Source organism: Ursus arctos, unplaced genomic scaffold (assembly GCF_023065955.2).
Source record: "Ursus arctos isolate Adak ecotype North America unplaced genomic scaffold, UrsArc2.0 scaffold_26, whole genome shotgun sequence".
Taxonomy (NCBI): Eukaryota; Metazoa; Chordata; class Mammalia; order Carnivora; family Ursidae; genus Ursus; species Ursus arctos.
The window spans coordinates 27,216,870-27,243,799 of record NW_026622941.1 but is presented as its reverse complement, the minus strand read 5'-3'; the positions used below and the strand labels follow the sequence as shown (position 1 = coordinate 27,243,799).

Here is a 26,930-nt window from a genome sequence, read left to right as displayed (position 1 = left end):
AATTGAAATGAAAATTAGTTTGACTTACGCAGTTTGGTCTGTTTGATAGTCAAGACGCAATAACTCTTCAAGTTTAGAGTAAACTAACAGCCCTTGGACAATACTATGTGTGTAGTTTTACTCTGGATTCCACGTATTTTGTTCTCTTTTATGTCCGAATGTGGGACTTTACTCTTACCCATATTCAGTCTAACCCTGTAAGAATTAATTAACAGTATTAAGCATTTAAACTCTTTGCGAATCTTACTCTCCTAGTCAGTGGCCCCTCCTTCACAGACATAGGCTTTCTGCAAGCTTGGTTAGCATACACTACGGATGTCGCTGAGTTTTTGATAGACATATTGGACAGACCAGAGATAATGTCAGAATCTTGTGACTTACACTGACGGTCTCCATCTAAGGAGACCCTGGTGATTCTTCACCACTCTTTGTGTATGCTACAAATCCATCTTGTTGTATCTTGTACACAAGGAGATTCTGAAAGATTTTGATAAACGCCTTTGTTAAAAATAAAGATGTGATGTGTCTGTCACACTCCCTGTTCTATTAAAATGTGAGGTTAATCAGTTAAACCCCCTTTTTCTGAACCCATAAAAGAATCAGAGATTCTTTTTCCAGGGCTCACAAATAACATTTTGTTACTATTTCATCTTAAGCCCACCTGTCTGTAGTTTGGAGAGTTCACCCTCCATCTTTTTAGATATTTGGGAAGCTCTTCTAACTTTGGATTCTCAGTCAGTTCTCAAGGCTCAGGGTCGCCAGTACCCAGTACCACGTGAGGCGCTTTTAGTAACCTCAATGAGCTCTGCAGTGGTTCCCTATTCAGTAATTTATTTTTATATTTTGGAATCTAATTGAATTCACTTACAACACCAGGCATTTTGTCCTAACCAGTTTCCAGGAATAATAACCTGATGGTGGCTATGCTTGGGGTGAACATGGCACAATGTATAAACTTGTCAAATCACTCGGTGGTACGCTTGGAACTAATGTAACACTGTGTGTCAGCTCTACTCAAGTAAACACCCCCAATAATCTGTATAGGAAACACCTGCACATTTTCAGATAGAATATCCACGGACCACAAAGGGATTCATTTTGTATCATTTTTGGAAGGGGAGAGGACCTCATAAAAGTGTGGTACTAGTAACACTTGTAACGATGCTTTTTTCCTTTTCAAGTGGTTGAATAGCAATACTTTAGAAGAATAACAAGTCTTTTGTTCTCTTTTGCAAAGCAGTGCCGTTAATTTGTAATCCAGAACTATGATCTAAAGTATCGTATCTGCGGAACCAAATAAATCAGGGATTCGGCTTTTTAGATGTCTTGTGTTCTCTTTATTGTCATTTTTATGATTATCACAGTAAGAGGCATCCTTGTATATTAAAAAGAAAAGTCCTGTTTCTTCTTCTACTTACACTCAAAACTTCCGACCCCGTCCCACAATTCACTTGAATTCTGACACTGTCTGGAGTTAGCGTCAGACCCCCGGTCGAAGGCCCGTTTCCGCCTTGAGATGCCACTTGCAAGTCGTGCTTCCCTAGGTTGCCACTCTTCTGTCCGGCTTGGCTGCCAGTCGGGGGTGCCTGTGACCCCTCCTCAGGTTCGATAATTTGCTCTAACAGCTCATAGAACTCAGGGAAACACTTACTTAATGTTTACGGGTTTATTATAGAATGAAGGGTTTGACCAAAGGTATAGGTAACAGGGGCGCCTGGGTGGCACAGCGGTTAAGCGTCTGCCTTCGGCTCAGGGCGTGATCCCGGCGTTACGGGATCGAGTCCCACATCAGGCTCCTCCGCTATGAGCCTGCTTCTTCCTCTCCCACTCCCCTGCTTGTGTTCCCTCTCTCGCTGGCTGTCTCTATCTCTGTCAAATAAATAAATAAAATCTTTAAAAAAAAAAAAAAAGGTATAGGTAACAGCCAGATGAAGAGATCTTCAGGTGGGGTCTGGAGGCTCCCAAGCACAGGAGCTTCTGTCTCCGCGCATGGGGCTGTGCCGCCTGCCCAGCTGTCGATGTGCTCACCAGCCTGGAAGTTTTCCAAGCGCTGTCGTTCAGGGATATTTTATGCAGGCTTCGTCAAGTAGGCATCATTGATAATGAACTCCATCTCTGGCCCCTCTCCAATCCCCGGAGAATAGAGGAGGGAAAGGGCTGAAAGTTCCAGGCTTCTAATCATAACTTGATTTCTCTGGTGATCAGCCCCCATCCAGAAGCCATCCAGGAGCTCACCAAGAGCCACCTTATTAGGAAGAAAGATAATCCAATCACTTGGGGAGGTACAAGGGGTTTAGGAGTTCTGTGTCAGGAACCAGGGCCAAAGACCAAATATTAGGACAAAAAGTTCTCCTAGGACCTTTATCACTTAAGAAATTACAGAGGTTTTAGAATCTCTACCAGGAGTTGGGATAAAGACCAAAATATATATTTCTTATTATACAACAATGTTATATCTGTTTATCTGTATCTATATCTGTACCTGTATCTATATCTATCTGTATCTATCTTTGAACACTTTTCTGGCTGTTTCCTTATGGAAAATTCCTAGAAGTGAAATTTTTGGTCAAAGGTTATGTACTTCTTAAAGCCTTTTGGTACACATTGATAAACTTGAGCCCTTCCCACTTGGACACTTGCAACTGGTTGTAAGATTGCCTGTTTTGTCTCATTGTCATGGGTGTGAATGAACTTGAAATGAATGGCTTAGTTGGTCTGGAAAGCTTAGCCTGATGAAGTAGCTGGTGATGTAAAATCAGCCTCGGGGATGGGCTGTCTGGGAATCACGCCTCAGTTCTTCAAGGATAGGGACCTGGTCTTGCCCTTCTCACAGCTCCACCGTCCCGAGCTTTGTGATTGCCAGCAGCTCTCTCATCATAGGTGGAATGGAATGCTCTTCTCCCTCTTTTAGCTGCTCCTGCCCGCCCCCTCGTTCACGGCCCATTCCTCTTTGCCTCTAGATGGGTTGTCTCACACCACGCTTCCATCTTCAGGACTCTGGGGATTTGCGCAGACTCGTGGGTTGGCCAACATACAGCTCGCTTGAATCTTGCTTCAGAGCCCTGAAGTGGGGATTCCACAAAACAATTCATTTTTCCAGGCTTGGTTAGGACCATGAGTACTTCAGTGGGAATGAAAATGGAGTCAATTAGTAACCATGACATTTATATCCATGTGTCCAAATAAAGCTTGAGATGTTTAAAATTCTGTAGGTTAAATTCGTGCATGAATCAAGTCAAGGATTTGGAATATGCATATGCCATCGCTAAAGTTGACTTTTACGTTCTCAATTGTTTTGGCAGAGAGGAAGTGTTTCTGTAAGAGAAGCAGATCAAGGACATGAGAATAAAGACTTGGGATTACTGTTCCAATAAAATGAGCTGGAGTGTAGACAACTATAGGCATCCCACTTAGGGCATACGTGCTCCCCCGAAAGAATCACACCCTATACAACTGTGTTTTTGCTGACCCCACAGAATCAATTATGTCCTGTTATTACATTTAAGGCAACCTTAAGTCTCTCTGTTCTGCATTTCTATCTCAGGAAAGTATTTTTTAAGATGTCGAACAAGAAATTTCTTTCTTTTTTTTTCTTTTTAGAGAAAGAGAGAGAGAGGTCACATGTGCACGCGTGCAAGTGGGGTGGGGGAGAGGCTTAGGGAGAGAGAGAATCTTAAGCAGGTTCCATGCCCAGCGCGGAGCTGATACGGGGCAGGATCTCATGACCCTGATATCATGACCTGAGCTGACACAAGAAGTTGGACGCTTTAATTGACTGAGCTATCCCAGTGCCCCATAAAGTTCCCTTCTTTCTGTGAGTCTCTTTAGATTCTTCCTCATAATCTTAGAAATCAGATTTTGAGATCTGTGGGTATTTCTGTTAGAAAACATTTAATACAAATTCTGAAATGCTGTGCTTTTGCTCATCCTTTTAATTTCAGCTGCAGCTGGTAATAGCATCTTCAGATGCCCCGAAGATCCTTTGTGGGGCAGTAATTCCAGGTGCATAATCTGGAAATTTGGTTCCTGGTGGGCAGTGTGGGTGCGAGAACACGTTCATGCTTGGGTTGTCCCAACTGGGACCACAGGCACAGTCTTGTGGCTTTTTTCCCCTCTCCAGCGGTCACGGCTCTGACCCGCTGCACAGTGGGGTAGCCTTTGAACACTCAGCTTCTTGGGAAGCCCCGGCAGTGAAAGCAGGAGTATCCTGGGGTCATTCCTGTGAGCCACGGACTGAAGAAGAGTCAGGCTCAGCACCTGTCTGCCTGCCTTCTCCGTGAGGCCACAGAGCTTTCTGAAATAAAATTGGATTGCATTTGCAGTGGTTTCTGCAGATAGGAAAATCCCGAGAGGGAAAAACGACACTCGCACGTCTAGAGTAACCTGATGTTGGGAGTCATTTAAAAATAATCGATGGAATGGCCTATCTTTTAAAACGATCGATTCCCTCCTCTTTCCTTGTGTTTCTGTTCTGTTTGTAGCTGATTCCGCTTCTGTTTCTGTCTTTTCATACAGGCTGAACATATTTTTGACTGGCATGAACCCATTCTACTTCCATGCGGTGAATGTGATTCTGCACTGTCTCGTGACCCTCGTCCTGATGTACACCTGTGACAAAGCTGTCTTCAGGAACCGAGGCCTCGCCTTCGCTACTGCGTTGCTTTTTGCAGTGCACCCTATTCACACAGAGGCGGTGAGTATCATCCGACCTCCGTGAAACCGGGAACTAAAAAAAAAAAAAGCGAAACTGATCTTTCCCTCCCTTAAAACCACGTGAATTCAGAGCTCCACTGAGTGTTTATCTTTACATATAAATCATTCCGCTTGACAGCTTGTCGTTTTGAATGTTCAAATGGCCTTCACGATTTAACTGCTTTCCCAAATAACCACCGTTATTATTACGTGTCGTCATAAACGGCCACCGTTCTTTATTTGAAGAACGTTTAAGCTCTAATGTGTTTTAAACAGCTCAGGGCATTTTGAGGCACTTATCGTGCTGAGGCATTGTTCCCGCTCTACATTTGGATTTTACCTTCTCTCTCTGCTTTGTATTTATCATATTTGTGGTGCTGAATGGTGAGTGCGAGGGGAGGGCTAAAAAGTTAGGCTGACATTCTTCAGGTTAGAAAGACATCATTCACAATAGGGACTTTGAAATAGGTTTCCAGGTTATTTCGTGTGAAGTGTAGTTATTTGGTGGGTGTTGCAGAATTTATTTAAAAAGTATAGAGCGTTCAGGGGCGCCTGGGTGGCACAGCGGTTAAGCGTCTGCCTTCAGCTCAGGGCGTGATCCTGGTGTTCTGGGATCGAGCCCCACATCAGGCTCCTCCGCTGGGAGCCTGCTTCTTCCTCTCCCACTCCCCCTGCTTGTGTTCCCTCTCTCGCTGGCTGTCTCTGTCAAATATATAAATAAAATCTTTAAAAAAAAAAAAAAGTAGAGAGAGTTCAGGTCTGGGTCCTCTTTGAAACATGGACTTAATCAGGCACCTGGAAGGCATTATCAAGTTACCTTGCTTCACGGCTCAGTAACCACAGTTGGTGTATTTTATCCGTATTGCTAGCAGCAGGTGAAGACTTTCCAAGGGGTTCGTGGGCCCCGCGGTTTTACAGGAATCATTTCCAGAGCTTCAGCTTGCATCTGGACCCTTGCCTGTGGTTTCTCTGTCTGAGAACACACCCCGGGGTCAAGGTGTCAAGTTGGTTCTCCTCTCCCCCCTCCCCTCTCAGTTGTCATCTCATTGAAAAATAAAAAGGAATGTCTCAGCTACATCAGAATTTTACTCTGCCCCAGGTGTCCCTATCTGTAAGGTACCACATAAAGAAACAATTCATTATATTGGTGTCAGCAAAGCCTCCTTCAGTCGAAGCATCCCAGACCTGGAGTGAGGCTTCATATCGCTCTCTGTCTTGGACGTATTTCTGTGAAGAATGGAGCGTGGCATTAGAAGTGGGGTTTGGTGGCCTGTGTTGATCTTCTGAATTCAGACGTAAGATGGTCGTCATGGGGATGCATCATAATATGTTCGTTTTTGCTGACACAAGAAGCCTGATTTGGCCAATTGGTTTTGTAATGAGGACTGGTTTTACCAGTTAGGCTATATGACGGATGATTTCCACAAACAGTCTTGTAAATCTGCAAGCCCAGGGTTTTGACACAAATTTATTTGGAGTGAGTGACAAAGAAAAATCGTTTTACAAAAAAAATTACATTACTTAAGGTGAATTTTCCAGCCCTTTCTTGAGTATTTTAGACTGAAAAGGTCCCTCTAAGTGGAAGGCTGTAAGTAATAGTTCTTTGGAAAGTCTTGGTGAAGCCGTTTTTTGCTGAGAAACCATGAAAGCAGATGACTCTAATGACAGGTAACTCTCATGATGAGTACGCTGAAATTATTTGCTTTCAACCAAATTAAAGGAGGACCTGATTGAGTTGTTGGCCGGTAGATCATTAAGCATTATGTAATGTGATGGATCACTATGATTTTGCAGATGACCTTAGTGATCAAAGCATTAAGTCACTGCTGTAACAGCTACTTCCGTCTCACTTACTTATGCGAACATTTCTGTAAAGATGAAAGCTAGGAATGGAGCTGATACTGCGTGCTTTCTTATTCTAACCCGAAGTCATATTCAGTCAGTAATTGCACTTATTGAAAAGAAGCGTGGGGCGTCTGGGTGGCTCAGTCAGTTAAGCATCCAGCTCTTGATTTCAGCTCAGGTCATGATCTCAGGTCTCGGGATCGAGACCCGCATCGGGCTCTGTGCTTGGCGGGGAGTCTGCTTGAGATTCTCTCTCCCTTTGCCTCTTCTACTCATGCTCTCTATCTCTCTCTCAAATAAATAAATAAATCTTAAATAAAAAAAAAGAAAAACGTGCTACATCTGTGTTATTAAGAAGTGTATTTTTATATCTAAGAGCTATTTATCATTTTTTCTAATTTATGATGTATTGAGCAATTGTGTGTAATACTAAGTGGGGTAACTTAGTGAGGTAACTTTATAAATGTATTTTTACTACAGAGAGAGAAGATGATAAGTAGAATATTTTTAAGCATAACTACACAATACGTTAAGAAATAATGCTCAGGGGGAAATAGAATAGAAATAAGAGTTCAAGGGGAATAGGTGTGAAGTGTCTGTCATTTAAAGAAGAGCCTGTTCATGTTTGTGTAAATGGTAAATAATGAGCTTCAAATTGCAGTGGCACATTTCAGATTCCATTTCATACATTTAAAACACTAATATTATGGCCTTATTTTAAAATGTCAGTATTTACAATGCATGGCAAGTTAGATCCCTTCAAGTATTTAAAATTATGATGAAAAATTTTAGATATGAATTTTAAAAGATGAGAGAGATACCTGTTTTTTTTTTATAAGATTTTATTTATCTCTCAGAGAGAGAGAGAGAGCGCACAAGCAGGAGGAGTGGAGACAGAGGGAGAAGCAGGCTCCCTGCTGAGCAAGGAACCCGATGTGGGACTCGATCCCAGGACCCTGGGATCATGACCCGAGCTAAAGACAGATGCTTAACTGACTGAGCCACCCAGGTGTCCCAATACCTAAGTTTTTAATACTCTTTTTGGCTGTCACCTGAAGAGAAATAATCAAGGACTACTACTCCTAGCCATATAGAATATATGACTCCGGGTCGAAGTACAGTGGAAAATATGTTCTTGGAGTGTCTTGAGGAAAATTTTTGCAGGAAAGAATACAGGAGTAGGACAATAACAGTCTTAATTCTATGCTTGCAGAGAAGGAGAGCAGAACCTTGGACAGTGGGATCATGAGCTGGTAGAGTTTGGTTGAATTCTAAGAAAGAGGAAAAATCCTGTTGGCGAAGTGACCTTTAAGAAAAGGTTTCAACAAGCTAATAAAAAAAAAAAAAATCCATGATAGCACAATTATAGGGACAAAGGAGTCTGACAGCTGGACATTTAGGGAAAATTTAAGAGAAACTGTTAGCATTCACAAGGAATGAGAGAAGTGTAGGAGGTGGAGAAATTTATCTTACATAACAGTCTATACTAGGAAGTAAGATCAGGAGACTATATTCAATTATAGGTATTAGTTTAGGTTTCTAAGGAAGAAGACAGAGAAATAGATAAAAACATTGTGTTATAGAAGACTTAGTGATAAATTATTTAAAAAAAAAGAAAGATCTTAGTGTGGCTAGAGAGGGAGTCAGAGGGATGTATCTCCCCTTTGCTAAATAAGAACAAAATCAGGACCATAAGTAATCCCAGGAAGGATGGAGGATTAACATTTTTTGAGGGAGGAGTTCTGTTTAAACATGTTGACATGATTAAGGATTTGTTTCCTTAATTACATAATCAACATATAGTAAATGAATGCTTGTTTGGTGCCAGGAGGGTATGTGGGTGGATAAGGGGTCCCTACCCATAATTTGTTCACAAGCTCCTAAAAAAGCCAAAGAACATACACATAAATACATACAAGACAAAGCAACATGTTGTAATAAAAAATTATCTCCAATTTAAGTATAAGGAACAAATGCATTTATTTACTCAATCCTTCAACAAATATTGAAGTACGGGAGATATATACTAGGGTAGACCTAGACCTTTCCTCGTTGAAGGCCTTGTGGTTCTTCAAAGGGTTTTCTGACAGTATATTTTTGGAGCAGTTTGTATGTTTTTTCTTTTCTTTTTTTTTTTTTTTTTAAAGATTTCATTTATTTATTCAACAGAGTTAGAGACAGCCAGCGAGAGAGGGAACACAAGCAGGGGGAGTGGGAGAGGAAGAAGCAGGCTCACAGCAGAGGAGCCTGATGTGGGGCTCGATCCCATAACGCCGGGATCACGCCCTGAGCCGAAGGCAGACGCTTAACCGCTGTGCCACCCAGGCGCCCCTGTATGTTTTTTCTGATTCCTGAATCATCAGAAAAATAAGTCGAGAAATTGAGAAAAACAGGGAAAATCACTGTAATTCCCCAGTGGGAATTAAAACTTAGCAATCATCACGGAAACATTATTGGTTGGAAGGAAGGCACTTCTGTCAAGTCAAAAGCCAGAGCAGGAAATGCTGACATGTGGAGTTGAAGGTTAAGGGCAACATTTCCAGAACTGGGACAAGAGCACATAGGAGAGAAACGGTCATGATCTAATCAGTCAGTCTGGCTTTCAGCTGTTGCATGTTAAGTGTGTATTTCCCCGCCCTGTCTGACACTAATGGGACTCCGTCGTGCAGATAGAACAATCAATAACTTGATACATATGGTATACTTTATACAAATCCTATGAATGGTATGCTAAGAAATAATAAGTTTTGGGGGCAAATTAAATTTATTGGTATTTTTCACATGTGATTCTGCTAAGCTTGCTAGGACTTAGATCTGATTGTTACATTGTTTGAATTCTACCCAATGATGTTTGCTCATGTTTTCCATCATTTGAGTATGTGTTACAGGGTTCAGTTCCCAGGTAATAGCTACCGTCTTGGTGAGGAGAGCCTGCAGCATGAGGCAGAAGTCATGCTATCCCTCTGCATGTGTTTTTGGCGAAGTCCTTTGTACTTCCCAACATCCTACAGTTCAGCCTATGTTGTCGTGGAACCAAGCCCCGGAGCTCCAACTTAACATCCCGTATTTGCTTTCCATTGCTCACTCCTGTCCTCTTTCATTTATTTCCTCCATGCTCTCATCACTTTATGCCTTCCCTTCCAGAAACACCTCCCGTGTTTTCAGACTGCTCTTTCCTCTGCCTGGGATACTTCGGTGGTCCTTCTCTGGCCCTGGATTCACATTCCCATGTCTTGAGCTTACTGAGCCCTACTTGCTTGTCCTTTAGGTTTTAGTGTTATAACGCCAGCCTTTCCATGAAGCCTTCCAGATTCTGCAGTCAAAATCAATCCCTCCATTTTTCTCATGGCAGTGATTTCTCCTCTTTGTGATACACGCAGTTCCTTTGTATCGTATTAATACCCTCCTTTGACTCCCCACCGGATGTTGAACTCCTTGAGGCAGGTCCTATCTCTCCAGCTGGCACAGTACCTGGCAAATAGGAGGCCCTTGGAAAATGTTTGTTGAGTGGAATAAATCATGCAATTACCGAACATGATGATACTGACTGACTGAATCACGGTGAAAGTGAGACATATAGTAGTTGATGACAAGCACCTTGTTTTTAAGACCTCTAACCCCCTTCCCCAGAGACCCCAGCTCAACAAGGATATCGAGTAGGTGTTCAGTGAACGTAGGGTGGTTTGGAACTGGCCACAGAGTCTATCAGTGTCAGCACTAACATTTCAACACGCCCTCTGAGCTTCTGCTCCAAGGGACACTACATTCTTTCTATCTGGGCACGTCCAGCTGGCTTCCCAGCAGCGCAAACCGGCTGCAATTTGAGAAGTAGGCTTCAGGCGCCTTCAGCACATTCGTTATGCTTGCCTGGCTTGTGACCGCCTCACTCCAGCTTGCTACACCCAGTATCAGCTTGCAAGTCTTGCTGTTGTGTGAGTTGGCCGTATCGGTTGTGCTGCGATGAGTGGCCCAGATGTGTGGCCTTATCCCAAGACTTTGCTGCTAGCGAGCTGGGCTCTCTGTTTAACCTTCCAGGGGCCTTGCAGGTGATGCTGAGCTCCCTGCTCAGAGATGCGGTGGTGTAGACAGAGCAGATCTGGGCTCACGAGTGAACTGTGCACAGTTGTTGCTTTCAGACTGGGAGTCTGCGCTGGCTCTTGACACTGAGGTGACACCGTATTGTCACTGCCTGTCTCCCTTGAGTCGGGCAGTCTTCCTGCTTTGGCCCTCAAAATCCTTATAGATTAATGGATCAATGAACAGTGCGTGGTCCAGGCGGCTCCATTAGCTGATACCTTTTAACTCTGTACTGCTCATGAAATTCTTTAGCCATATCCAGGTTCCTCTTGGTGTAGATTGGACTAGAATTTTGCTCAGTATGGGACTTGCTATCAATCCCTGTGCAAGTACATAATTAAATTATCTTCTGTTTATGTTTTTTAACTAATATATTTGATTATTTAATAAAGTTAAATTAAAATACCGTACACGTAAGCCTTAATATAAAAAGATGATTTCTATAAGCCCCACAAGAAAACCTGTCTCAGCACTGAGTCCCACCCCCCCTTCTCTGCAGGGAAAAGGAAGAAAGGACACCCCCATTGAGTGGGCACTTCCTGTATATCATCTCATTAATCACAACAGTGACATGAGGTGGGGTGTTATGCTTATTTTAAAGATAACAAAACAGGGGCGCCTGGGTGGCTCAGTCTGTTAGGCGTCTGCCTTCGACTCAGATCACGATCTCAGGGTCCTGGGATCAAGCCCTCTATCGGGCTCCCTGCCGACGGGGAATCTGCTTCTCCCTCTGCTTCTGCCTCTCCCCCTGCTCGAGCTCTCTCTCTCTCAAATAAATAAATAAAATCTTAAAAAATAATAAAGAGAACAAATCCCTGACATTAAAGATAACAAAATCGAGTCTCGCTCACATGGCGAGGAGTCTGTATTCAAGCCTTGGGAGGTCCAGCGCCATGCCTGCTTCACTGCCCCTCCTTCATGACTGCAAAGTGTGCTCATTCCATGAGAATAGTTATAGCTGTATTTCCCAGAACACTGTTTTCCGCTATTAATTATGATGGATTCTCTAACACACTTGGACTTCAGGTCCCGGATGGTTTGGGTGATGCAGTTTCCTGTGCCTGAAATGTCAGCCCTGCTCCTTTCCCTTGTGAGCTCTTACTCCTCTTTAAGAGCCAGCTCATACGTGGCCTTCGGTGGAAGCAGTCTTTGAATCATACCCCATTGTTTTCCTTTACAGTTTTATTTCTTGAATTTCAAAAAAATAAAGAGAAATGCTCACACATTTTAAGTAGTAGTGGACTAATACAAAGATTTATAAATAGCTGTCTGTTCCCTACCCTCCTCCACTTCAGTCCCTCTCTTAAATAACACATTAAAGAAATAATTTTAAACTTCAAAAATATAATGACCATATATATATACTCATTGCCCAGATTCATCAATTTTTAACATTTTGCCACATTTGTTTGTCATTCTTCCTCTCTTTTTTCTTTAATATATAAAAATATTATTTGTATTCTGAAGCATTTGAGAGTAGGTTGTATAATTCATGCCTCTTTACCCCTGAATAATTTAGTTGTATATTTTCTAAAACCAAGGCCATTAGTTATTGTTTTTCTTTAGTCTCAAGTTTGGAGCAGTTACCAGTCTTCATTGTCTTTCTATAATATAATTCACAGCTGTAAATATAATTTAAAACTTATATTTGATATGTATATTATAAGATGTTTACATGGTATTTATTATAACATTGCAATTGATGTGTAAAATGTTATTCCAAATGATTATTATATATAATACATGTGTTATATAATTTATAACCCATGATTTATAAAATTTATATTTTCTAAACTTATGTATTTATATTTTATATTAAATTTTTATAATGTATAAGTACACATAGTATAACTCTATTGTATGTAAATACATAATATTGAAATATGTAAAAATATACAGTATATAAAATAGAAATACATAATGTATGCATATGTAATGTATTATGTTAATATACATGTAATATGTAATAATATATGCAGTATTATAATACATTAGATTATAGGAGTTGTAATGTATCTAGTAAATCATGATACAATATAAAAGGAGATATTAAAATAAAATTTTAATGGTATAAAATAATGTAGAATTGTATTTTATACTTTATTAATATAAAATATATGTATTTATATACTTGATAGAGTGTTCCTCACCTTGGGTTTTGTCTGATGTCTTTTTGTGATTATATTCAGGTTACGTTTCCCTGGCTGGAATTTGACAAAAGCGATATTGTGTCCCTCTCAGGGTGTTATACGCAGAGATATGCCACATCCATTTGCCCTTTATTGGTGAGGTCAAGTTTGATTCCTCAGTTAAGGTGTAATACATTTTCTCCATAGCATAATTATTCTTTCAACTTTTTTATTTAGCAAGTAAATGCTTTGAAGGAAGTGCGTTGAAGCCCTGCTAATACTCCATGTTTTATTAACCCCTTATGCCCTAGATTCAGCATCCACTGGTATTTTGTGATGTCTCTTGCTCGTTCTAATCTTGCATCTTTTGGATGCAAAATGACTATTTGCCAGCTGCACTGTTCCCTCCACATTCATTACCTGGATTTGCAATGTAAGGAAGAGCTTTCTATTCTTTCCCATTCACTTGCTTACTGCATTTATGTATGTACTTCTATGTACATTCATTCATCCATCCATCAATATCAGGATGCACTCATGGAGGTCTGTTTTTTTCCAATGGTTTGTTTTATAATTGTCCTTATTTATTTTGATGTTTAAATGGCCTGATATTTGGTAAGTGGGAGCCCCTTGTCACTGGCTTCTGTGTCCTTTTGATATGTACTTGTCACTTTCTGTGTACTTTCTTACCTCCTAACATGACAAGATGATCTGAGCTGTTCTGATATCTCCTTAGCCTCCGCCCTGGAACTGGCCACTTCTCCAGGGAGCCCACGTTCTCTTTAGTGGAGGAATGGTTTGTGGTCAGTGCCAGGATGGCTGTTCGCTACTGGGCTGTCTTGCTTTTAGGCTCTTAGAGTGACAGAACTAAGAAACACACACGCACACACATACACACACACGTGCTCATGTGGTGATCGTGAGATCATAATCATTCCTATTTTTACCAGGATTATTGTTTCCTAAACGTATTTTTTCCTAGTCTTCTGTAAATATCCTCGCTCCGTTAGCACTCTGGTACCAAAGACTAGCACAGTGTTTGGCACTCAGTCATCGCTCAAAAATATTTTTGAATAAACCAGTAAATGAATAAACCTTGATGATATGAATTGACTTTCTATAGAAGAAAGGTGAAAAATGAAATTAAGCATGAAAATCTTTTCCCTTCCTTCCTCTTTCTCTCCTTCTTTTTTTTTTTTTTAAGATTTTATTTATTTATTTGACAGAGAGAGACAGCCAGCGAGAGAGGGAACACAAGCAGGGAGAGTGGGAGAGGAAGAAGCAGGCTCCCAGAGGAGGAGCCTGATGTGGCGCTCGATCCCAGAACGCCGGGATCACGCCCTGAGCCGAAGGCAGACGCTTAACCGCTGTGCCACCCAGGCGCCCCTCTTTCTCTCCTTCTATAAACTTATTGTTACATATATGATAACCAGAGGTGGTTACTCGTATGTCAGATTTGAAAAACAATGTGTTTTCTTATTTTATCATACTTTTCATCCATCAAAAAATGAATACATGTCTGTAACAGTTTTCTGAAAGCCATTTTCTGAGGTCTTTCTTTTTTCAAACTTTCTAGGTGGCTGGAATTGTTGGCAGAGCTGATGTGTTAGCATGCCTGCTGTTTCTGTTGGCCTTTCTCTCCTACAATAGGTATGTATGGCTAAGAATGCTCTTCTCTGTGGTTACAATCATGCTTTCCCCTTGGGAATTTCTGGGGTGTGTGTGTGTGTGTGTGTGTGTGTGTGTGTGTGTGTGTTGTGTGGACTTTGAGCATCTATCTGAGAGAGGAGGGAGGCTTCTTGGCAGCAACATGCCCCGAGAGCTTTGTGGAGACCAGCATAGGAATTCCCCCCTTGGCAAGTGCAAGGCTGCTCTCTCTTCCAGCCACATTCCGAACCTTGCCGTAGCCTTTTAAAGGAACTGTTCTCCTAGTGCTGGAAAGCTCTTCCTTCTTGATTATTCTTATTTGTCATTTCTTACTGAGCATGGAATTTGAAAGCTCTGAGCCAATATATATTAGGTGTGGTCCTCTCTTCTCTTTGGTCATGATTTGTTTAATTCCTCCTTTTCATTTTGGTCCTAATTTTTTTTCCTCTTTATTATCCTCAGTAAAGTAGCTCAGAGCTTAAAATGACAAGGCTGAATTGGAGGTAGTATTTCTCAACTGTGGATTTCTAATTTACACATCCTTTCATCAAAATACATAAGTTCCTTGCTTTGGGGTGCTGAAAAGCAATAAAATAATCCCCTATTATATTGCCCTTTCTCCCCGAAGTGCTCAGATTCTCACTTGAGTCGTGACATAAACACATAGGGAAAGGGGCAGGTTATAAAAAGAGAATGGGTATGGGGCAGATGGCTCAGGGGGTGGCCCAGATAAAGGGGACTTGTGAATCATGTTGCTCTACTTTGTGGAGGGATGCCTGGTTAGGGATTTGTGAACATTGATCTTTGGATGAGTTCATTGACCTGCCATCTTTCAGAGCCCATTGACTCTGAGAATACAATTCTAAACAAGTGGTTCTCAATATGGGGCAGTTATGCTCTTCCCCTGGGGACATTTGGCGATGTCTGGAGACACTTTTGCTTGTCCTTAAGTGGAAAGGTGCTATCGGCATTTAGTAAAAAGAGACCAAGGGTCCTACAATGTACAGGACAACCCTTACAGTAAAACATCATTTTCCCCAAAATGCCAGTAGTCCTCAGACTGAGAAACCCTGTTATAAACCTGTTTAGACTTTGTATGACCAAGAATGAAAAGAATTAATTCTTCCGAAATTTTGGTTTAACGAGTGGAGCCTTTCTTTCTTTCTTTCTTTTTTATTTATTTATTTTTTTGGAGCCTTTTCTTTGTACAGGTTTCTCCCTGCCGTCCGAAAGTGGAGCATTTCTAGGAACACCTTTTGTCAGCTAAAATGGCCTCAAGTGAAGAAACAGTGGCCATTAATTGATATGCAAAAATTGGGGGCATTCCCGAACCCCAAAACCAACTTCTCTCAGGCTTTTTCTGATACCTCAGAACACATCTTGCTAGTGGATGCATAGACTAAATGGCACTAAAGCGCAGTGGCTCACATTCCAAGCTCTGGAGGCTGGGTGCCCAGGTGCTGAGTGAGGCCCCGGGGACGCGCTGATCGGCGGGCCGCCCTGCTGCTTGGGCCGCGCACTGCCGCTGTAACGGCTCCTGCAAAACAGACGCCGGACACTGGTTTTGCTTTGCACTTTCTTTCATCAAAGCAGAAATCCTCTTCGGGTTTCTTCCTGTTAGAGAAAGCAGGTGCTCATGTAGGTCTTTCATAAAAGTGAAGTGGGCCGTAACGTGCACTTGTGGGAAGTGGGGGGTCCCTGTCTGGCACTAGTCTCCCAGGCCTGGCTTTGGGACGCAGCGCTGCATTGCCAGTCATCTGAAACGGTATTGTGAAAAGTCTTAAAAATAGAAACCCACATTCACCCGTGAATTCTTTTCTGTTTACTCAGGTATTAGAACAAGAGTAACGGTTGCCTTTTAGTTAACTTACTCTCGGGGGCTTTTTCTGTGTGGTGGGCACAGTCGGGAACACGAGGAGGCCAGCGTTGTGTCCCTCTGTCTCTGCGTGATGATGAGCCGTGGGATTACAGTTTCTATTGTGCATGTCGTTCTCACTCTTAGCAATTGAAGCTACAGACCAGCTTCAGAGAAAAATGCATATCCACTGCAAATTCGGTATGTAATTTTAGGTCATTGTTCCAAGACATAGCAATACAACTAAGGTGTCATAACCACAGAAATAAATACTGGCCTTTATTTCAGAGGCGTGGGGGCAGATGGGGGTAGCACCTACTGAGGGAATAGTGATGGTTTTCCGTGCGGGCAGATTCTGTGTTGTAAGGTGAAGAAAGGCTTTATAGCTCCGGAAGATTTTTGAAATTCCTGCTGGAAATTAAACTGAGAAAAAAAAATTACCTAATACATCCCTTTGGAAAATAAATTTTAAAATACCAATTAACCAGAAGAAAAGAAAAAGGCCAAAACGTCTGTATTTTCATCACAGGGGAAATGAAGATTATATTTCCGTATATGTGTCTATATCCACTGACTGACTGTGTACAGAAGCATGTGAAACACCTTCACCGAAATAACAGTAACAATGATAACCACTTCACATGTAATAAGTCATTTATTTAATTGTGCCTACAACACTGTGGTCCTATTTCATACATGAGGGAACTGAGAGGCAGAGAGAGGCGTAGTAGCCTACCCCCATAATACCCAGTTAGTTAGCTGCAAAGCTGTGATTGGAACCCGGGGAACCTGGCTCCCGAGTTCGTGCATATGTAACCTGTATTATTCACTTAAAATATATTCACTTAAACATCCTTCCATGCCACTAACTATATCTCTATGGTAGCATTTTAAGTGGTTTTTCAGTGTCCATTTGTTATATGCCCTATTTTACCATAATTCATATGTACCTTAATTTAAGTACCAAGTTCAGTGTTGCTGGGCATTCACTTTTTCTCATCTTAGCGATTTTAAATAATTCTGTGATAAATATTTGTGAAGAAATCTGTGTTCACCTGCTTACTGGGAATACAATGAAATTGATTGTTAAATCTTATTTTTAAAAGTCGATATTTCTCAGTGACCCACATTTCTTCTTAGATTAAAAGAGTCTCGATCTTGTTTTCCAGGAGCGTGGACCAGCATCATGTTGGGGAATGTTTCCCTCCCACCGCTTCTCCCTTCTTCTTGCTGCTCAGTTTGTTTCTGGGGACCTGTGCGATGCTGGTGAAAGAGACAGGCATCACGGTGTTTGGAGTGTGCTTGGTGTATGATTTCTTTTCCCTGTCCCACAAGCAGGAGAAATCGTAAGTCATTTTAAAGTTTTGATATCAAGCAGTGCATGTGCAGAGAAGAATTACTTCAATAAATAGTTTTGAAACTTTCAGTAAAAAAAAAAAAGGATAACATTTTGTTAAATGTAGCCTCACCTTAGACCATAAATTAATAAGGCTTGTTTTGTTAAGATAAATGCATTAGGTATGTTCAAACTCTTCACACTTTATAAAAATCAATGAGGACTGTGAAGATGTTGTGAGCCCCAGATTTGGAATTGGAAAGTATGTTGATTGCAAGTTTATATTGCTAGATGGTGTTGGTTGCATAGTTGAGAATCCTGATTTACAAAGAGAAGTGGGTGCAAATGGTAACAGTTTCTTAATAGCTTGTCTTGAATGCCAGCATTCAAGTGAGTGTTATCCATCAAAAAGCACTGCTGAGTTGGGGTTGCTTCCTTGTTCTAGGGATGATGCTGTTACCTAAGGGTTTCTGGCAGTCTTGTTTTGGAATTCCACAAAAGGCCAGTCTAAACCATACAGGAAGACTTACATGTTATATTTAAATTAAAGGTCAAGTTTATTTAGTAGCCTATTTTCACTTAAAGAGTTTCAGCACATTCATTATATCCTGTGGACTGTAGATGGTAAGAATGCTATGGCCTATTAAAAGGTGAAGCACATACTATATTTTTCTTCCTCTATCAAATCCGTGATTACTAACAATTTGCCGTGCAGACCCCATTTTTCAGTAATTATAAGGCCCTTACTTTTGAACTTCTAAAAAATGTGGTTGATTTATTCTTCTGCTTTATCCGACAAAGAATTTTTAGCTTTAAAAAAACCCTCCCTTTTTATCCCATTCCCTACCTCTTCATACTCCTTGACATAAAGATAAGAACAGTGTTACTGAGTGGCAACAAGCTGAGATGAGTCATTAAATTCTGATCACCTTCCTGCCTGGGCGTGCTTAGAGATAATTTAAATAGACTTTAGTGCTCTATTGGCCCTCTGTGAATCTCAGAGGCGTGTAAAGGGAAGGAGCTCGGTTATCATTTTGACCTAAGCTCATGCCAAGAAAGCTGTGAGCCAGAGGACCTCCCCTTGGCTTATATGAGAATGCCTTGCCTCTCTGTCCTCTCAGCTGATGGGAGGGATTGCGGTGCGGGCCTTACTTTTTGCAGGACGACCTAGCGACCCGTCTGTTCCCACTTCCTTCCTATATCCTCTGTAGGATGCTGCGTCCTAACCCCTTTCTGCTCTGCCTCACTGACAGCACAAGGATGTGACAACTGACTGCAGACGCTCCTCTGAGGTCCAGTCCAGAGCGATTTTAACCTCATCAGTGAAGTCATGTCTCCTTGGGTCTCGGGACTCTCCAGCCCACCATTGCCCATATACTCCTTTCTCCTTCATCTGGTCACCGTTGAGGCGGGCCTTTTTCCCGCAAAGGGATAATTGGCTCTCTTATTTCTTTAAGAATTGTTCCTGACCTTCATAATACTGAACCGCTGGAAGTTCTGTGGGAGGGATCATAGTGCTGGTATGTGCCCAGAAGTTGCACAGCTCCTAGCCCCTGCCTTGGTTTTCCCTCGCTTTCGGCTCTCACAGCCAGCAGCTCTGCAGAAGTGGAGACATTCTTTCATTCTTCCCTTCATCCTTCTATCCACGCACTCAGCACATACTCATTCCGTGCCCGGCCAGGGACGAGAGAGGTTCTTTCCTGCAGGGGCATATACCATACTGGGGGAGACAGGCGTTGTGTAAGTAATTACACGAGTAACTGATGACAGTTGTGAACAGCGGTCAGACGGAGAGCATGTGCCGGGGAGACCGGGCCAGTACCGGTTAAGATCTCTTGAGTTCTGGCCGCTTGCAGGGCACGTGCCACACCATCTACAGGCATGAAGTCACTTAATGCTCAGAATAACTGTTAGCCGCATTTCATAGAGGAGCAAACAGAATCACAGAAAGTGACCTCTCCAGAGTCACCGCATCCCGGGTGGAGCCAGGATTTGTCTGTGCGACTCGGGAGCCAGAGGCTGGCCCCCGAGTACTTCTGCCTCCGAGGACGGAACACAGAGCAGGGACCCAGACATCTCCCAGGACATGTGTTGCCCAAGGCCTGGGCTCACATTTGTACCATGAGATCAGCCCAGACGTTCTGAGTGTAGCAGGGGTCATGACCTGTTTGAAAATCTCACAGAATCGTGCCCCAGAATAATGTACACACACACAGTTATGCACAAACTCTTAGGGCTATCCTCCCACTCTATCTGTTCATTTAGAATAAACATCTTGGCATGAGGTTGTTCTTGAGGTCTTTTATCATACCATTCAGGCAGCAGGAAAGAAACAGTTGAACAAAAACAAATGTTGGAAGCCTTTCTACAGGAAGAACAATTTATTCCTAAATTTTAAGATTGGGCCACAGGAATGGAGTGGGATTTCTTTGATTTGACATCACCGTTAGGAAGAAACATTTTCAGTGAAAGATCAGCTCCTGAAAGTTGAATTTTTTACTCTTCTTTCTTTTCTAAAAATTTGGATATCATTTCCAACACGCGGAGAATAACATTCCCTGACTCCAGTCTCTTGCCTCTTTCTCTGAGAGTAACCCCAATCCTGAATTCATCACTTCTCATTTCTATGATTATTTTCATGCCATTACTTAATATGCATATACCAGTGAATATCAAATAGTATTTTTTTAACGTATTTTCAAACTTTATATAAATAGTATCACCTGCTTTTCATTTAACATTGGGATTTTGAGATACATCATTGTGGATATGTGTAGCTGTAGTACATTCATTTTAACTGCTGTGTAGTATTATCACAATTTATCTATTTTTCTGTATTTGTAATTTAGGTTATTTGCACATTTTTTTCCTATTATAAACTATGTTGCAATAGATATTGTGTGTGTGTGTGTGTGTGTGTGCGCAAATACATGTAGGTTTCTCTCAGGCTTAGAAGTGGAATTGCTGGGACCACGGAGAGATGCACGTTCAGTGTGTCCTGTACTGAATCATTGCTCTTGAAATGGTTGCAGTGACGCCTGAGAAACCCCTTTGCTTTGCTCCACATTTTGGGCATCACTTTGTAGTGTCAGACGTTCTAATTTTTTCCCATTTGGTGGTTATGAATTCTACCTCAGAGGATTCATGAAAGAAAATGTAATCAAGGTACGTTGGATAGATCAGCTACGAACAGTATTTTACAAGATCATAATTATGCAAATCCCGATACCACTTCAATCAAATATTTTGAAAGAAATCTCTCTGGAGGATGAGGGGTGAAGAGGGTGTGTGAATGTGTGTGTGCGTGCACGTGTGTATGTGTGTGTTGGTGACCGTGTAAGAGGGACTGAGACCTAGTCTTCTATAGTAGTAGGTCAAGATGAGTTCTAAAATAAAAAAATAATGTTTAATTATGTTCTTTTCAAAACATTGTATACATACCAGCAACGAAAGAGCTAGAAGACTTGAGAATGGTTGCTTCCAGGGAACAGGACTTGCGAGGGGCCAGGGGGCTGTTATTTCTTGTTGCAAGCCTACTCACTCCGTCGGACTTTCTCTCCCCTCAGCGCCACGTGCACGGTTCGGAGCAATGGCGCCATCCATCAGCGCGGCCCACAGCAGCCTGCGAGCCCTCAGCCCCCCTCGCTGCCCGCGCACCCTCACCGGGAGAACGGGAAGCAGCATCGATTTCCTCACCGAGGAGCTTGGGGTGGCTGCCACTCCCCGTCGCCACCAGAACCCAAGAGCGGTGGATTCCCAGTGTCTCCTCGAGCTGTGTGGTCCCTGATGAGGTACTGAGCTGGGCTCCCCATGCCCATTTTCACCCTCCAGCACCACCTGGTGTAGCTGGGTGGGCGGAGAAGTGAAGTCCTGAGTGAGTGTCTTGTGCCTGCCCCTCTCTCTCCCTGTTGCCCTCCCTCCTCCTCCTCTTCATTCCTCCCTTTTCCTGTATGAGATTAGGTAAGAAAGGAGTGGCTAGCAGAAGCACGTAGACCCCCGCTGTGTGCCTTGATCTGGAAGCACAGGGTGAGGTGTGGGTCTGTGAGGCCGCACTTAAGGACAGACACCTGACTGTGTCCCTGGTGGAAGAGCCTTGCGTTGGAGAGCAGGCAGCCTCGGAGCGTGGGGGTGTGGGGGAGGCTTGCGTGCTGTGTTGCCCTGGTCCCTCCCCACCACTCTTCTTGTGTGTCACAGGAATTTATTATGGCGCGAGAATGGGAGGAAGCCCAGGGGACTCTGCTTCTCGGAAATGTTTTTGAGGATACAGGACAATCTTTTCTAAAGCATGTAGTTTTCTTTCTTTTAAAAAATATTTTGATCCAGCCATGAAAATTAACATAGATTTATCAGAACGGCTCCTCACTAAATTAGGTTGCCTGTAAAATAGCCTGAACCGTGGGCAAGTCAGAATTTAATAACGATGGAAATTAGGTTCATCCTTTTAGCACTTTACCACTTCACATTGCTGTTCTTATTCCTCTTTGCAGTCCCAGAAAACCCTAATTATTTCCACCTTTGCCTGTTTTTGGATCTTGCTCCATTCATTCATCAACAAATAGCTATTAAACATTTGTCATGTGCCAGGCACTGTTCTAGGCACCAGGGATGTCCTGGTAGATAAGGAGGACAAAGTCCTTACTCTTGCTTAGTTTTCTTTCCAGTAGAAGAAGACAGACACTAAATAACTGCCAAGAAATGAACAGTGTGATAGAGAGTGATGAGCTGGCCTGGCCTGGCCAAGTATGGGTTGGTTGGTCAGGGAAGGCCTCCTGAATTCTTGTAATGAAAGGAGGAACTCGTCGTGCGAAGACCTGCCAAGATCTGGGCAGAAGATTCTAGACTTGGGGTAATGAGCAAGTGGGAGTTGGAAGGGGCGAGGTCAGGGAATGGCCAGGCCCAGATAATGAAGGGCCCTGTTGGCCATGAAATCAAGTTTGGATTTTATTCTGGGTGGCAAGGGAAGAATTTAGAGGTTTCTTGTTTGTGTTTTGAGTGTGGAGAGAAATGATTACGTTACCTTTTAAAAATGTTCACTGGTTTCTTTGTAGTGCTTGATGGAGGGGGAAGATTAAAGCAGAGAGGAGGGTTCAGAGGCTTTTATACAGATTGAGTGAAAAAGAAAGGTCTTGGCCAAGGGTGGCCAAGGACTGGGGTGAAGTGCTGTCTTGGATTTGGGACATCTTTTGGATATAGGTCCCACAGGACTTGCTGATGCTTGGGATGAAAGGGAGGGGGGTAAGGGAAAGGCAGGAAATGAGGATTTGGGGGTTTCTGGCTTCAACAGTTGGGTGGACGGTGTTGCCAGTTACTGAGATGGGAAGGCTGGGGAGAAATAGGTTTTCTGAGAATTGGGGGAGGATGAAATCACAGAAGTGTATGAAATTCCTGTGGAAGGAAGAAGAGAGGTAAGAGAGAGTCCTATCATGGAGGAAATCTGTACTTTTTTATGGAGGGCTGTGGAGGAAAAGAAGACAGAGCATTTTAAGGAAATTATGAATTTTTTAAAGAAAGGCCAAGGAGGAGAAAAAAGAAGAATTAATAGAGTATTGGAGACTTTGAAGGTGGCTTCCACACGTGACTCTCATGAAGGAGGGCCCATGTTGGACTTCGCTCACATTTGTATCCCCAGTTACTTTCACAGTATCTGGCTAATCTTAGTTGCTCAAATATTTGTGAAATGACTAAATTAATGAATTGATGGGAAAAAGTATTGGAATTAAGCACAGAAAGAACATTTTCAATAAATTTGGCAATGAAGGAATGGTGGAGGGGCGCCTGGATGGTTCAGTCGGTTAAGCATCGGACTCTAGGCTTTGGCTCAGGTCATGATCTCAGGGCTGAGAAATCAAGCCCTGCGTCGGGCTTCACATTTGGCGGGGAATCTGTTTCAGGATTCCCCCTTTGCGCCTCCCCCTGCACTCTCTCTCTCTCTCTGTCTCTCAAATAAATCTTTTTAAAAAACTGAGGGAATGGTGGAAAAGGATGTCATCTGGAGGTGTGTTAGGTTTTTGTTTTCATATTTTAAATTTGATGGACGTGTGTCTACGTAGATAAGTTGTAGAGAGCAGAGATGAAGGACATTGCAGCAGAAAGAGATGGATGAATTATGAATACCGGGGGGATGCTGCTGAATGTCTGATACCTGGCTCTCCAAAGAAAGGAAAGCCGGACTTGCAGAGTTCGCCAATTTCCTGTAAATACTCCTACCGCGGCTCATTTCAGGCTACAGATGTGACGTCGCTGACCGTGGAGTTGGGGGCAGATGTGCTTGAAGCCCACCGTTGTGCATTGTTTCCACTGCCTCATGGACCACAGACATAATCTCAAGGGCAGAGGTAATAGTGAAACGAAGTACACTAAGGAAGTTGCGAGCTTTGGGTGGTTATCACCTTTGTAATTGATATGATTTTTAAAGTTTTTAAGTTGAATTTTTAGGAATAGCTGTATTTAATAACTGGCTTGCAGAATTCCTAAAAATTTAATAGTCGTCTTCTTTTTTTTTTTTTTTTTTTTTTTTTTAAAGATTTTATTTATTTATTTGACAGAGATAGAGACAGCCAGTGAGAGAGGGAACACAAGCAGGGGGAGTGGGAGAGGAAGAAGCAGGCTCATAGCGGAGGAGCCTGATGTGGGGCTCGATCCCATAACGCCGGGATCATGCCCTGAGCCGAAGGCAGACGCTTAACGACTGCGCCACCCAGGCGCCCCTAATAGTCGTCTTCTGCAAGTGCAGGGTCCCAGGAGAGGACTTAGCTTAGGGGAGGAGGCTGGACACCTGTCGCTTGATGTGGAGCTCGCTTCTCTGTCGAACTCCTGGGAGGTAGAAAGATTCTTGCGATCATCCTTGGACCGTAGATGAAGCACCTTTTGACTTGCTTCGATATAGGGTTTGGCGCTAACACGTTGAATCAGATGACATTCTCTTGTAGGTTACATTTTTTTTTTTTTTAACCCTGAGCAGCAGGGTATTTATTTCAGAAACGATGGTGTCTGACGAGCAGTATACAGCAGAGCTGGAACTGGGTCCGAGGTTTGCTGAGTTACTGTGTTTGTGGGCAAGAAGGACCATTTATTTTCCTTCCTTTGGAAAGTTGTCATATATTTTCCCTCTTTTGAAAGGAAAAGTATTATATTTTTGAGTACACATTTGATTAGTATTAAAATTATTTTTGAAAACTATGCCCGAACTTTTGTCAGAAACTGGTCAAATAAAAGTCCAAGAAGGTTAGTGCTGTCCTGGTTTGTAAGATCTGCAGACGGTGTTGCAGTCAACGGCTCCTCTTCTTACTTGATCCTGGATAAGACGTGATCTCCATGAGCCTATGTTTCCTCATCTGCAAATAGGGAAAGCAGTAGCAATGACCCTTTACTCTCCGAGTGGTTGTCGGCACTGAGAGCGACAGGTAAGAAGCAGGTGAACGGGTACCTGGCGCACAGGTGGCAGCCAGCCTCCTGAGGATTACTAGTTTAATATTATAACTATTCTCTGTCCCGTGTGGGTTTCTGGACAGCAGGTGCCTCATGAAAATGGTGGACCTACAGGATGCGGGCAGGGGATGAGACGTTTGTGTGGGACGGGTTTTCTCTTTTGTTTCTGGATCGAATGTCGAGCCTGTTTGCTAGTACACATTTGTATTGCGTGCATGGCATTAGTCTGACAAAAAATTGGGCTGAACACTGGTCACTTAATGTTTTCAGAAGTTACCACGCACAGGGAAAAATCCCAACCCAGGAAAAAAAAACAAACCCATATTTATTCAGTTGCTGGGTTTTCTGCATGGTTTGATGATTGACTTATGGGTAGAAAGTACACTAAAAAACCTCAGACTTAGGGTATACACTCTGGAGTCAGATCAAATTTCAGTTGATACTGTGTTTTACTGAATTACTCCGTGTGAAATGAATGTTTTGTATGTAAACATTCCTTCCCTTATCTCCTTCATTGTGTTAAATTCACTCACACATGGATACGTTTTTTTTTTCCACATTGGAAAGGTCAGTGAATTCTCCATGGAATCTTATCTTCATAACTCATATCGGCATTTTTATATAACTGTATAGTCACCTATCACGTGTGTACTTGATTGATTTCGTATTTAAACGGCAGTGATCACAATAGGCGTTGAAGAACAGTTCTTGGCTCAATAAATTCTTGCTCATTTCCTCTTTTGTTCAGAGGCATCTGTCATGGGTCCTTCACTCAACAGTATTTACTGAGCACATACTATGTGCCAGACACCATCTTTGGTGTGAGGAATATGGCGGTGAAGAAAACTCAGCCCTGCCCTCATGGAACTTGGCTGGATGACAATCACGGTGTTTTTACTTAAAATGAACTCATTTTCTACCTTTGTGGGCAATGCAGGGGTTAGATTTCTCAGTTCAGTGGGTCTTAAAAGTTTTTCTTGTAAATGCCTTACACATAGGTATGCAAATCAAGAAACTAAGACACGTTTAGGACTGGAGAACAATTTGGCACTAAAGTGAATTTGTGAGGTAATTAAATTCAGGGGACTTAGGGAGGCATATAAATATTTTGACCTTCACGGACGGAATGGGTAACTGATCTTTTTAAGTGTCGTTTTAAAGCTTGATTTCTGGAGACCTTGCATTGCACTTTTTCCCCAAAGTAAGAAATGCTGTGCAGATTAAACTCCCAAGGTGGGGTTTTGAACTTTCATCCGCACATAGGATCCTGTGAGTAGGGCAAGGGTGTTGCAGATCATAATTAATAGTCACATCTTAGCTTTGAGAGAAACTTCATGAGCTGGCGAAGTGTGTTATGCAAGTGACAGCAAAAAAAATCTGTTGAAAGCCTGTATCACTGACTAATGACTGGGTTCTCTTTTGTCCCCCCTCTTACCCCCAGTTTTACACACTTTTTCTGTTGACTGGTTTCAGATGAGCCATTTTCAATCTTATCCAGCTGCTGCTTTCCAAAATGAAATGACCAGGGGCTCCTGGCTGGCTTAGTCGGGAGGACATGGGACTCTTGATCTTGGGGCTGTAAGTGCGAGCCCCACGTTGGGTGTAGAGATTACTTAAAAATAAAATCTTAAAAAAAAAATTACACGACCTCATGAAAGAGGTATGGAGTTAGCTAATAGGTCTACACAGAAAATCATCCAGTGGTTACAGGTGAAGTTTGTGGGTTCATAATAACAAATACACTCCCTTACTTTAAAATCTCTTAATGCAGGAGTGAACCTCGGTGATGAATCCATATTGAGACACAGATCACCTCATGGAAGTAGATAGTAACTAAGATTTTATTATAAAGACACTGCAAATTCTTCAGTTGTTGCTTATCATTTTTTTCCACTTTGCTTTGTTTAAAGATGAACTGAGC

The 26,930-nt window shown here is 42.3% G+C and overlaps 1 protein-coding gene across 4 annotated transcripts in view; it reads left to right on the top strand.

The window, feature by feature from the left end:
• TMTC1 (transmembrane O-mannosyltransferase targeting cadherins 1) overlaps positions 1-26,930 on the top strand; it is a 260,656-nt gene that overhangs the window by 15,534 nt on the left and 218,192 nt on the right. For all 4 annotated transcript variants that reach the window (XM_057303256.1, XM_026502173.4, XM_044385574.3 and 1 more), the window contains exons 2-5: positions 4,516-4,693; positions 14,320-14,393; positions 17,415-17,591; positions 21,148-21,372. In XM_057303256.1, coding sequence (XP_057159239.1) covers positions 4,516-4,693; positions 14,320-14,393; positions 17,415-17,591; positions 21,148-21,372 — 654 coding nt within the window. The remainder of the gene's footprint in view (positions 1-4,515; positions 4,694-14,319; positions 14,394-17,414; positions 17,592-21,147; positions 21,373-26,930) is intronic.